The following is a 13,795-nucleotide window of genomic DNA, read 5'->3' as shown; positions in this document are numbered from 1 at the left end:
TTAAGGTAACAGAGCAGCTGATTGTATCTACATGCCATTCTATGACACCATGTCAAAAGCTTTAAAAAGGGAGCTCATCTCTATTTTCTTTGTAGCATCGAACAGACGTCCAAAATCCAAGAAACTTAACTTGTGAATGGTGGTGTTATCTGATACACAAAAGCAATCTGATAAATTCACATCAGAACAGAACTAAGTGTCTAAGAAAAGAAAAACCACTCCTCAAAATCAATTCACAAACTAAGTTTTCCACTTTGCAGAACCCCTCCTTTTAATATGTAAAGTAAAATGTGGGCATGTTAAAGTAATAATACACAAATTTATACTTAGCATCCTTCTTCTACCAGTTTGGCTTCTGTGCCTCTTTGAAGGATTAGAAATCCCACAAAACCACACATTTTCATGCTGAAAATAGTGTATGAAAGCCCAAAACAAGCTGTGATGCTGTTGATTTTCAAAAAGCTTTAAGGACTGAGGTGAGCAATCCACTGTAATATTATATACAGGTCAAGCTGATGTTGCTAAAAAGCAGCAGTTCGTCCCTAGACCACTGTGGGGTTTTTTGTTTTTGTTTTTTTTAATCTGTTAAAGCCATGTATATCACTGCCATCTTGTAGCTTGTCACACTGTTCCAACATCTGGTTTCCACCTGCAGGACCAACCAGTAATATCAATCTTCCACCAGGCTTTAACTGGTCTATTAGAGCCTGGGGCACAACTGGGGTTGCAGCTCCTACACGAATAACATCATACGGGGTTTCTTCAGCATACTCCATTCTTCCATCTCCCACAACAAGTTGCACTCTCCCTGAAAACAAAAGCATTGGATAATCTACTAGCTCTTTAATGTGATCAATTCCTATGACTTTTCCACTAGATCCAACTTCATGCAAAACATGAAGAATTCCACTTCCATATCTACATCAAAAGCTTTAGCTCCTTCATGCAATTAATCAAATAGAAGTACAAGTGCATATGCATACATGTGTGGAGCACTGATTTTTGCTTGGAACCCTATTGATTGTAGAGAATCCATATAAGGGTTTCATCTTGCATAGTGGGAGTGGTCTGTGGCCAGCATTACTTCAAATACTTTGTCTTGATGATTCCATTTTTGCGGAGGTTGTGGATTTGCTCCGAGTGGCTGGCACCACCAGATTTTCAGGCCATCACTAAGAACACTCAGAGCAGGCACAGGACCACGTCCAGCGCAACAACGGTGCCCAGCAGCTTCCCAAGAGTGAGAACACTTCCCACATGGTCACTGCCTTGCTCGCGTCCCTGCTGCAGCTGCCGCCACTGCACCTCTCAGATACTATTTTATTTACCATTTTAAATGCCTGATTCAAAACAAGTCTGAATAGTATTTACTTAGACAACAGAATATCTAATTAAAAATTCCAATGTTTAAATTTCACACAGAAGGACACGTTATCCTTTGCAGTATTAGTTCCTTCCTGGATCCACCTCATGATGAAAAGGTAAGAACTTTAGTTTTAGTTTAATTAATGAATCAATTGAGCTAGACACCACAAAAGATAGAAATACAGGACACAACTGCCTATTCTCAAGTCATATATACTACTATTGAAACTTAAGCTATATGGCAAATAACAATGGTGTACTGGAGAAAATAGGGGATGAATGAGTGAGTGAGCAAACCAGCCACTGGTCACTCTGCATCTGTTTCATGTTTTGACTTATTTGTTAGAGTCTATGTGGAAACCCAGAGCTTAAAAGAATTCATACATCATCTAGTCCTCCAGTCATTGTCTATATCTTATACAACTTCATAGAAGAAAGTTCCATAACCTTTCCTTTCAAGCCCAGCCTAGTTCCCAGACATTATTATTTTCAAGAAAATCTTCTTCCCCTCTAGTCTAAATCATCCTTATAATTAAATATATACTATTCTATTTTTAGTGTTAATGCAATGTAAATGTCAACATCCTTATTTGTTAACCATTTAAATATGCACTTCTTGTGTGTATGTGGATATGCAAATATAACTACATATATTATAAAAACTAAACACTAATTAAAGAGTACAGCAAAGAAGCACTATTTTATCATAGGCTTATTTCCCTTAAAGTTAATACTTCAAATCCAAAAGCTAAATATTTACTTAAATAATAATGTTTTGGTTTTGGATTATTTGTATTAATACTAACATATGGATACGTGGATTAGGATAGGATTCCTGCAGAGTGTTTTAGAATGATTATTGTTTCAAACATTATTTCATTTGATCTATGGGTTTTCTTTCTGTTTCCAAGAACCAATTATTGTTTTTATAATGTTCAGATATTTAGCTTTAGTATGATTACCTTCAATTTGCAGAGGGGAAATCAGAGTGGCCTGCCTGGGATCACATCACAGTTAATGATGAAGTCAGGGCCAGAACCAGGGTTCTTGTCCTCTAATCTAATGCTCTTTCCATATCTAACACATACAGCTAGCAAATGGGAAACAGTAAGTTTCAACTTACTGTTTCAACTATAAGGCATGTTATGAGTGGAACAAAAACAATCATATGCTTGAACCATCTATGAGTAGAGGGTTATCTAACTGTTTTCTCTTACTCATGATGATTATCAATATTCTATTAATTTGAGCAGATAAAAATTACAATTCAAAACCTACATTTTTGCAAATGGACTTCCTACAAACTGGCAATCAAGACCTTTCAAAATTCAGAGAAAATCTTTAAAACAAAGTTATGTATTAATATTGAATTAGAATAATAGTGGAATTGATTTTAAAGCATTTTCACCAATTTAAAAGAGAATCTATTTTAACAATGTGTTTAAATTGTTCCCTATTCAACCTCATTTCAACGTTTTCTTTATTTGGACAATGCGATTTTCCAATTTGTATCTGGCTGCTTATTTTTAAATATATAACAGAATCTGGTCATAAGATGCCTCATTATTACATACACTAATATGTATCATGCATTGAACAAGATTCAGTTATAGATTACAACTATAGTGAAAATGTCAGTCTATAAATCAGAGGTTAATCTGGTTCTCTTGCAACAGTACTGTTTAAAAGATGCTCCATGGAATACCGATAGTCTAAAGATAGGGTAGTCAAAACCTATCCACAGAAAGGAAAGTAATACATGATTATATTCACATGCCTACAGAAAAAAGTCTTAGACCAGTGATTTTCTAATTACAGGATGTTATCCACTAGGGGGAGTCATCAAATCAATTTAATAAGTGGCAAGCAGTATTTTTATGAAAATAGAAGAGTGGAGTGGAATGAATACAATAGAATAGAATAGATAATATCAGTATACATTATACATAATAAGGTTAAGTATCCTTTGTAAAGGTTACTGAAACTTGTTTCAGATGCATGTGCAGGTATTGCATGTGTTTACTGGGTCATGAAGTAAAATGTATTTCTTACTATAGATGTGGTCCATATTATTGAAATACTTGCCTTAGAGGATTCCATCCCAAGGCAGGGAAATAACCTTTGGATGACCAAAGGTTCTTGAAAAGCTTTAAGAAAATAAGTAGAAGAATGCAGATTTTACCCTGGCTCTCTAGGAACATGGAATTGAATCAGAAGGTCAAGAAATTTAGGAGGAATTTTGCTTAACCTATGTTAAAGTCCAAATGAATTCAGGCCTTATAGAACTCTAAGCTGCCAGAATTCTAGCTCCCACATAGATGAGCAGGAGGAAGTAATATCTTAGTTTGGGTTCATCAGTGATAGAGAGGGAACATATTTTACAGGGATATTACTGCAGAGCAAGCTCCCCAGTTGACAGCTCTAGTTCACACAGTTTAAAATTTTCTTCTAGAGTCCATTTAGAGGCTCTAAAGTTGAGGATAAGTCACATCCTGAAGGAACATACCAATCAAGCCTCAAGATGTCTTTGAGAGAGAATGAGCTGGGCCCATTCCTTTTATTAATTCCTTGTGGTATATAATTATCATATATACCCCACCATCACCACCAAAACAACAACAACAAAAAAAACAAACAAACAAAAACAATTAGCCACGGATCTTTGGATAAAATTTGGAAATAGGAAAAGTCTTCTTCCAATCTCACCTTTGGTCTTCCTTTTTAACTCTGCTTTCTCCTGCTCCTTATTATATCTTTCAGTCCCCGCCCCCCACAACACTTCTACCAAGACTTTTCTTTCATCTAGTCATCTGTTTATCCTCAACTAAATGAATTGCTAATCCTCAATTAAATGATAAGTTGCTAAAGATGTAAGATAGTTCCTGTTCCAGGGATATGTATAGATTAAAAAATATCTATAAATAGAATTTTTGGTACCTCAACAAGCAAATGAAGAGATAATTGGGGTGGGCATTTCATTGTCTTGTGCAGATGTCCACACCATTCATTCATTAGCTTAGCTCTTTAATGATTAACGTTTTTTTGTTCAAGATTGAATTTGAATCAGTACATCCTTATTACATGAGATATGCTTTATTGTTGCTGTCTAGAAAGTCAAACAGCTGCTGTCCTGGCGTGCTCATTCTTTAGAAATTACTCAAATAATCTATGTAGAAGACAAACAAGTGGTGCTGACTGCCTCCATCGATGGCTCAGTGAGGTATGGACCTTCATATAGTGAATTCAGGGTGTGAGAGGTAAAGGATTTTAAGCTAAAGTTTGAGTGTATACCATAAATGTAATCTTTTTTTTTTTCTGGAGAAAACAAACATTTTATTTTATTTTATTTTTAACAACTTTATTGGAGTATAATTGCTTTACAATGTTATGTTAGTTTCTGGTGTATAACAAAGTGAATCAGCTATACACATATATATACCTCCATATCCCCTCCCTGTTGTGTCTCCCTCCCTCCCTCCCTATTCCACCCCTCTAGGTGGTCACAAAGCACCTAGCTGATCTCCCTGTGCTATGCGGCTGCTTCCCACTAGCTATCTATTTTACATGTGGTAGTGTGTATATGTCAATGCTACTCTCTCACTTCGTCCCAGCTTACCTTTCCCCCTCCCTGTGTCCTCAAGTCCATTCTCTACATCTGCATGTTTATTCCTGTCTGCCCCTAGGTTCATTAGAACCACTTTTTTTGTTTTTAGATCCCATATATATGTGTTAACACACAGTATTTGTTTTTCTCTTTCTGACTTCACTCTGTATGACAGACTCTAGGTCCATCCACCTCATTACAAAAAAACTCAATTTCATTTCTTTTTATGGCTGAGTAATATTTCATTGTATATATGTGCCACATCATCTTTATCCATTCACCTGTCGATGGACACTTAGGTTGCTTCCATATCCTGGCTATTGTGAATAGTGCTGCAATGAACATTGTGGTACATGACCCTTTTTGAATTATGGTTTTCTCAGGGTATATGCCCAGTAGTGGGATTGCTGGGTCATATGGTAGTTCTATTTTTAGTTTTATAAGGAACCTCCATACTGCTCTCCATAGTGGCTGTATCAATTTACATTCCCACAAACAGTGCAAGAGGGTTCCCTTTACTTCACACCCTCTCTAGCATCATAAAAGCAATCTTGATTAAAATAAATAAACAAACAAATAAAACATGACACAAAAGGGCTTTGAGAAGGTAACCACTGATTTGCAATTCTTTTCCACACCCAAGGAAATGAGATGTCATGCTCATCAACATTAAAAGGATAATAAATACTTTCAATACAAGTGTTCTTACAGAATTATCTCAAATCATTAAGCAATATGGGTAGCTAAGAGATAGACCCAAGCCCAGAGAAGACCATAGGATACATAGGATTAGAAGTCATTAAAAAAATCATAGGAAAGAACAACTAATACTGAGAAAAGTGAAAGTGAGCTAATTGTTTCAATGACAATGTGATTGATATTATAAAGCCTACTTGTTTTTATGGTTCTTTTCTTCCTTGGTTGCTTCACCTGCTTCAGAGGGGTGAGCACAGTGCTGCAATTGGAGCAAACAGAGATGATTTACTAGGACTGTAATCAATTACATTCTCTAGAGAGCTTCCCTTCAGGATCAGATTTCTTTTTTAAAATTGAGATATAATTATAACATTATATTAGTTTCAGGTGTACAACATAATGTTTCAATATATGTATATACTGTGAAATGATTACAATAAGTCTAGTTAATATTTGTCACCATACATAGTTACAAAATTTTTTTTTGCTTCTAATGAGGACTTTTAATATCTACTACCTCAGTATTAATAACTATAATGGCCATGCTCTACAAAGCCTACTTGTTTTTAATTGCCTAGTAATACTAACTATACATACACAAAATGCTAAAAATACATATACATAAAGAAAAAGGAAATTTTATGATCATTATTGAGACAGATTGCTACATATTAAAATGTCTTAAAATCATGATAATGAGGAGGAGGAGACAAGACAGCAGAGAAGAAGGATGTAAGTTCCCTTCTTACAGAAACACCAAAATTACAACTAACTCCTGAACAAACACCAAGAAAAAAAGCTGGAACCTACCAAAAAAGACACCTTACATCCAAAGACAAAGAAAAAGCCACAACAAGATGGTAGGAGGGGTGCAATCATGATAAAATCAATCCCATACACTCTGAGTGGGTGACCCACAAACTTGAAAATAATTATATCACAGAAATCCTCCCACGGAGTGAAAGTTCTGAGCACCATGTCAGGCTCCCCAGCCTGGGTGTCTGGCAATGGAAGGAGGAGCACCCAGAAAATTTGGCTTTGAAGGTTAGTGGGGTTTGATCACAGGAATTCAACAGTATGGTGGAAACAGAAACTCCACTCTTGGAGGGTGCACACAGGGCCTCATGTGTACCAGGACCCAGGGAAAAAGTGGTGAAATCATAAGAGACTGGGCCAGACTTACCTGCTAGTATTAGAGGTGGGGGTTGGCTATGGCTCACTGCAGGGACAAGGACACTGATGGCAACAGTTCAGGTGAGTACTCATTGGTGTGAGCCCTCTTGGAGGCTACCATTTTCTCAACAAGACCTGGCCCCACCCAACAGCCTGTGGGCTCCATTGCTGGGATGCCTCAGGCCAAACAACCAACATGATGGGAATACAACCTGAACCATCAGCAGACAGGTCACTTAAAGTCTTCCTGATAAAACAGCCACCTGATAAACACACTGCTTGACAAGGCCCTGCCCATCAGAGGGACAAGACCCAGCTCCACCCACTAGTGAGCAGGTCCAAGTCCCTCTCACCAGGAAGCCTGCACAAGCCTCTTAGACAGCCTTATCCACAAGAGGGCAGACAGCAGAAGCAAGAAGAACTACAACACTGCAGCCTGAAGAATGGAAACCACAATCACAGAAAGTTAGACAAAATGAGATGACAGAGGACTCTGTCCCAGAAGAAGGAATAAGATAAAACCCCAGAAGAGCAACTAAGTGAAGTGGAGATAGGCAATCTACCTGAAAAAGAATTCAGAGTAATGACAGTAAAGATGATCCAAGATCTCAGAAAAAAGAGTAGAGGCACAGAGACAGAAGATAGAAGAAATGTTTAACAAAGACCTCAAAGAACTTAAGAACAAACAAACAGAGAGGAACAATACAATAACTGAAATGAAAAATACACTAGAAGGAATCAATAACAGAACAACTGAGGCAGAAGAATGGATAATTGAGCTGGAAGAGAAAATGGTGGAAATCATTGTTGTAGAATAGAATATAGAAAAAAGAATGAAAAGACATGAGGACAGTTTAAGAGACCTCTGGGACATTAAACTCACCAACATTCACATTATAGGGGTCCCAGAAGGAGAAGAGAGAAAGGGCCTGAAAAATATTTGAAGAATAATAGCTGAAAACTTCCCTAACATGAGAAAGAAAAGAGTCACCCAAGTCCAGGAAGTGCAGAGAGTGCCAGGCAGGAAGAACTCAAGGAGGAACATGACAAGACATATGAATCAAACTGACAAAAATTAAAAATAAAGAGAAAATATTAAAAGCAACAAGGGAAAAACAACAAATAATGTACAAGGGAACTTCCATAAGGTTATTGGCTGATTTCTCAGCAGAAATTCTGCAGACCAGAAGGGAGTGGCATGATATATTTAAAGTGATGAAAGGGAAGAACCTACAACCAAGAAAACTACCCAGCAAAGCTCTTGTTCAGATATGATGGAGAAATAAGCTTTACAAAAAGCTAAGAGAATTCAGCATGACCAAACCAGCTTTACAGAAATGCTAAGGGAACTTCTCTAGGCAGAAAAGAAAAGGCCACAACTAGAAACAAGAAAATTATGAATGGAAAAGTTCACCAGTAAAGGCAAACATGCAGTAAAGGTAGGAAACCATCCACACACAAATACTGGCTTGGCCAAAAAGTTCGTTCAGTGTTATGAAAAACCTGAATGAACTTTTTGGCCTGCCTAATAGTATATCAAAACCAGCAATTGTGATAAGAAGAGAGTACAAATGCAGAATATTGGAAATGTATCTGAAATTTAAGAGACCAGTAACTTAAAACTTATTTATTTAGAGACAGCTTTATCAAAACCTGATGATAACTGCAAACCAAAAATCTACAATAGATACACACACAAAAAAGAAAAAGGAATCTAAACATGACAGTAAAGTTAGTTATCAAATCACAAGAGAAGAGACCAAAAGAGGAAGGGAAGAAAAAAGACCTATGAAAGCAAATTCAAAACAATTAACAAAATGGCAATAAGAAATACATTTCAAGAATTACCTTGAATGTAAATGGATTAACTGCTCCAACCAAAAGACATAAGTTGGCTGAATGTATACAAAAACAAGACATGCATATATGCCATCTTCAAGAGACCCATTTCAGATCAAGGACACATACAGACTGAAAGTGAGGGATGGAAAAATGTATTCCATGAAAATGGAAATCAAATTTGGAGTAGCAATACTCATATCAGAAAAAATAGACTTAAAATAAAGACTGTTAAAAGAGACAAAGACAGATACTACATAATGATCAAGGGATCAATCCAAGAAGAAGACATAACAATTGTAAATATATATGCACCCAACATAGGAGCACCTCAATATATAAGGCAAATGCTAATAGCCATAAAAGGAGAAATCAACAGCAACACAATAATACTGGGGAAATTTAACACCCCACTTTCATCAATAAATAGATCATCCAGACAGAAAATCAATAAGGAAACACAGGCCTTAAATGACACATTAGAACAGATGAACTTAACTGATATTTATAGAGCATTCCTTCTGAAAGCAGCAGAATACACATTCTTTCCAAGTGCTCATGGAATATTCTTCTGGATAGATCACATGCTGGGCCATAAAGCAAACGTCAAAAAATTTAAGAAAATTGAAATCATATTAAGCATCTTTTCCAACCACAATACTATGAGATCAGAAATCAACTACAAGAAAAAAACTATTAAAAAAAAAGTGGAGCCTAAACAATATGCTTCTAAACAACCAATGGATCACTGAAGAAATCAAAGAGAAAACCAAAATATACCCAGAGACAAATGAAAATGAAAACATGATGATCCAAAACATATGGGATGCAGCAAAAGCAGTTATAAGAGGGAAGTTTATAGCAATAAAATTGTACCTCAGGAAACAAGAAAAATCTTAAACAAACAACCTAACCTTACATGTAAAGCAACTGGAGAAAGAAGAACAAACAAAACCCAAAGTTAGTAAAAGGACAGAAATCATAAAGACCAGAGCAGAAATAAATAAAATAGAGATGAATAAAAGAATAGAAAAAATCAATGAAACTAAAAGCTGCTTCTTTGAAAAGATAAACAAAATTGATAAAGCTTTACCCAGACCCATCAAGAAAAAGAGGGAGAGGGCTCAAATCAATAAAATTAGAAATGAAAAAGGAAAAGCTACAATGGACACCACAGAAATCAAAGGATGGTAAGAGACTTGTAACAGCAACTATATGCCAAAAATATGGACAACCTAGAAGAAATGGACAAATTCTTAGAGGTACAATCTCCCAAGACTGAATCAGGAAGAAATAGAAAATATGAACAGACCAATCACAGGTACTGAAATTGCAACTGTGATTTAAAAACTTCCAGCAAAGTCCAAGAACAGATGGCTTCAGAGATGAATTCTATCAAACATTTAGAGAAGAGTTAACAACTATCCTTCTGAAACTATTCCAAAAAATTTCAGAGGAAGGGACACTCCCAAACTCATTCTATGAGTCACCATCACCCTGATACCAAAACCAGACAGTTACCACAAGAAAAGAAAATTACACACCAATAACACTGATGAACATACATGCAAAAATCCTCAACAAAATACTAGCAAACATAATCCAACAATACATAAAAAGGATCATACATCATGATCAAGCTGGATTTATTCCAGAGCTTCAAGGATTTTTCAATAACCACAAATCAATCTGTGAGATACACCACATCAACGAATTGAAGAATAAAATCCATATGATCATCTCAATAGATGCAGAAAAAGCTTTTGACAAAATTCAACACCCATTTATGTTAAAAACTCTCCAGAAAATGGGCATAGAGGGAACCTACCTCAACATAATAAAGGCCATATATGACAAACCTACAGCTAACATCATATTCAATGGTGAAAAGCTGAAAGCCTTTCCTCTAAGATCAGGAACAATACAAGGATGTCCACTCTCTCCACTTTTGTTCAACATAGTTTTGGAGGTCCTAGCCATGGCAACCAGAGAAGAAAAAGAAATAAAGAAAATCCAAATTGGAAAAGAAGAAGTAAAACTGTCACTGTTTGCAGATGACATGATACTATACATAGAAAATCCTAAAGAAACTACCAGAAAACTAGTAGAGCTCATCAATGAATTCGGTAAAGTTGCAGGACACAAAATAAATACACAGAAATCTGTTTCATTTCTACTAACAACAAAAGATCAGAAAGAGAAATTAAAGAAACAATCCCATTTACCATCGCTTCCAAAAGAATAAAATACCTAAAAATAAACCTGCAAAAGACTTGCACTCTGAAAACTATAAGATGCTGATGAAAGAAACTGAAGATGACACAATCAGATGGAAAGATATTCCATGTTCTTGGATTGGAAGAATCAATATTGTCAAAATGACTGTACTACCCAAAGCAATCTACAGATTCAGTGCAATACCTGTCAAATCACCAATGGCATTTTTCACAGAACTAGAACAAAAAATCTTATAATTTGTATGGAGACACAAAAGACCCCAAATAGCCAAAGCAATTTTGAGAAAGAAAAATGGAGCTGGAGGAATCAGGGTCCCTGAATTCAGACTATACTACAAAGATACAGTAATCAACACATACGGTACTGGCACAAAAACAGAAATATAGATCAATGTAACAGGATAGAAAGCCCAGAACTAAACCCATGCACCTCTGGTCTATTAACCTATGAAAAAGGAGGCAAGAATATACAATGGAGAAAAGACAGTCTCTTCAATACATGGTTCTGGGAAAATTGGACAGCTACATGTGAAAAATTACAACTTTCTTTAACACCATATACAAAAATAAACCCCAAATGGATTAAAGAGCTAAATATAAGACTGGATACTATAAAACTCTCAGAGGAAAATATAGGCAGAACACTCTTTGACATAAATCGCAGCAATATCTTTTTCAATCTGTCTCCTGAAGTAATGGAAAAAAACATAAACAAGGGGGACTTAATTAAACTCAAAAGCTTTGAACACCAAAGGAAGACATAAACAAAATGATAAGATGACCCACAGAATGGGAGAAAATATTTGTAAATAATGTGACCGACAACAGATTAATCTCCAAAATTTGCAAACAGCTCATGTGGCTCAATATCAAAAAAATTAAACCAATCAAAAAATGGGCAGAAGATCTAAATAGACATTTCTCCACAGAAGACATACAAATGGCCAAGAGGTACATGAAAAGATGCTCAGCATCACTAATTATTAGAGAAATGTAAATCAAAACTGCAATAAGATATCACCTTACACCAGTAGAATGGCCATCATCAAAAAGTCTACAAATAGCAAATGCTGGAGAAGGGAAAAGGGAACCCTCCTACACTGTTGGTGGGAATGTAAATTGGTACAGCCACTATAGAGAACAGTAAGGAGGTTACTGAAGAAACTAAAAATTGAGCTGCCATATGACCCAGCAATCCCACTCCTGGGCATATATCCTGAGAAAAACATGGTCTGAAAGGATACATGCACCACAGTGTTAATTGCAGCACTGTTTACAATAGGCAAGACATGGAAGCAACCTAAATATCCATTGACAGATGAATGGATAAAGAAGATGTGGAACATATATACAATGGAATATTACTCAGCCATTAAAAAGAAAGAAATAATGCCTCTTGCAGCAACATGGATGGTCCTGGAGATTATCTTACTAACTGAAGTAAGTCAGACAGAGAAAAATATCACATGATATTGCTTACATGCAGAATCTAAAAAAAAAAAAAAGATACCAATGAACTTATTTACAAAACAGAAACAGACTCAGACTTAGAGAATGAACCTTTGGTTACCAGGGAGGAGGGGAGGGGGGAGGGATAGATCGGGAATTTGCGATTGATAGTACACACTGCTATATTCAAAACAGGTAACCAACAAGGGCCTAGTTCATAGCACAGGGAGCTCTGCCCAATACTCTGTAAAAACCTAAATGGGAAAATAATTTGAAAAAGAATAGATGCATGTATATGTAAAACGGAATCACTCTATTGTACACCTGAAACCAACACAAAATTGTTAATCAACTATACATCATTATAAAATAAATTTTTTTTAAATTACATTTAAAAAATCATGATGATGAATTGTTCTTTTAAGGGCATAAAGTTACATAAGACCAAGAGAGATAAAGAGGCTTCAAAGTATTTTAGAGAGTTTAAACATAATGAAGATGAAAAATTTTATGTTGCATGAATGACTCTGGTCTGAAATTCAAAAGATTTTAGCTAGCTGTATGAGCTTGAGGCTGGTGATTTAGACAGGGACAAGTCCATGTAGCATGTAGCAGACATTGTTCAGGGTTTGGATCTTCACCTTGAAATAAATAGCCACCAAAGGATTTTAAGTGGGTGACTAACATAATTTGAGTTACATTTAAAAAATAAAAATGTGTGGAGAATGGATTTTGGAGCAGCAAAAGTGAGAACAAAGAGACTAGTTAGATGTCTGTGGTGAATATAGTGGCATGAACTAGGGGAGTGGTAACAGTGCTGGGAATAAATATTTTGCATTTGAGAACTATCTAGGAGGTAAAATCCAGAAGATGTGAACTTTCACTGACAGAGAAGGTAAGAGATAGATGTCAAGAATGACTCCTGGCATTATAAAACTAGGTGAATATTGGTGCCATTCATTGAGAGAGGAGACATTAAAATAAAAAAGGAAAATATTTGCAATGTGGAAAGATGAAAAACTTAGAAATGTTGAGTTCAAGGTGAATCTTTGGGGTAAGGTCTTATTTGAGGGCAAACAGAACTGTTTGCTCTGTCAAAGAGGAGATCTGTTGTTTTATTCGTAGAAAAAATGAATTGACATGAAAATTACATGTAATTATTACAGATGTTTTTCACAACTCTGTCCCTTGAGTCTCTGCTCCAGCTTATTTTCAGCTACCTGTCATCAGAAGTGTTACTTGGGCACTGTAATGCACAAACACGCACACACACACTCCCCATGTTACATGTGTGCACACTTCTGTTGTTATAAGCATTTCCTGCTCAAACCAGTTATCCTTGGTATGGAGAAATTACTCTTACAATTCCTTCAAGTGAAGTTATCCCTAAATACTCAGTTCAAAAAACCTAGCTCTATTAGTAGCTATCTCA

At 36.0% G+C, this 13,795-nt stretch overlaps 1 protein-coding gene and 1 pseudogene across 2 annotated transcripts in view; one reads left to right on the top strand and one right to left on the bottom strand.

Annotated features, from left to right (window-relative positions):
* WDR64 (WD repeat domain 64) overlaps positions 1–13,795 on the top strand; it is a gene marked incomplete at both ends in the record, with an annotated part of 159,241 nt that overhangs the window by 129,813 nt on the left and 15,633 nt on the right. Inside the window, 2 exons of the mRNA XM_082833645.1 lie at positions 1,423–1,481; positions 4,476–4,585. Of these exons, the coding sequence (XP_082689771.1) occupies positions 1,423–1,481; positions 4,476–4,585 (169 nt within the window). The remainder of the gene's footprint in view (positions 1–1,422; positions 1,482–4,475; positions 4,586–13,795) is intronic.
* LOC309958010 (protein-L-isoaspartate(D-aspartate) O-methyltransferase-like) lies at positions 543–1,331 on the bottom strand (annotated as a pseudogene). The gene is made up of 2 exons: positions 1,116–1,331; positions 543–1,014 (listed from the first exon to the last, which is right to left on the bottom strand). The product of its transcript is annotated as a protein-L-isoaspartate(D-aspartate) O-methyltransferase-like (transcript).

This window comes from Leucopleurus acutus (assembly GCF_964270905.1).
Source record: "Leucopleurus acutus genome assembly, chromosome: 2".
Classification (NCBI taxonomy): Eukaryota; Metazoa; Chordata; class Mammalia; order Artiodactyla; family Delphinidae; genus Leucopleurus; species Leucopleurus acutus.
Note: the sequence above shows the minus strand (reverse complement) of the source record. Positions and strands in the feature narration are given on the sequence as shown.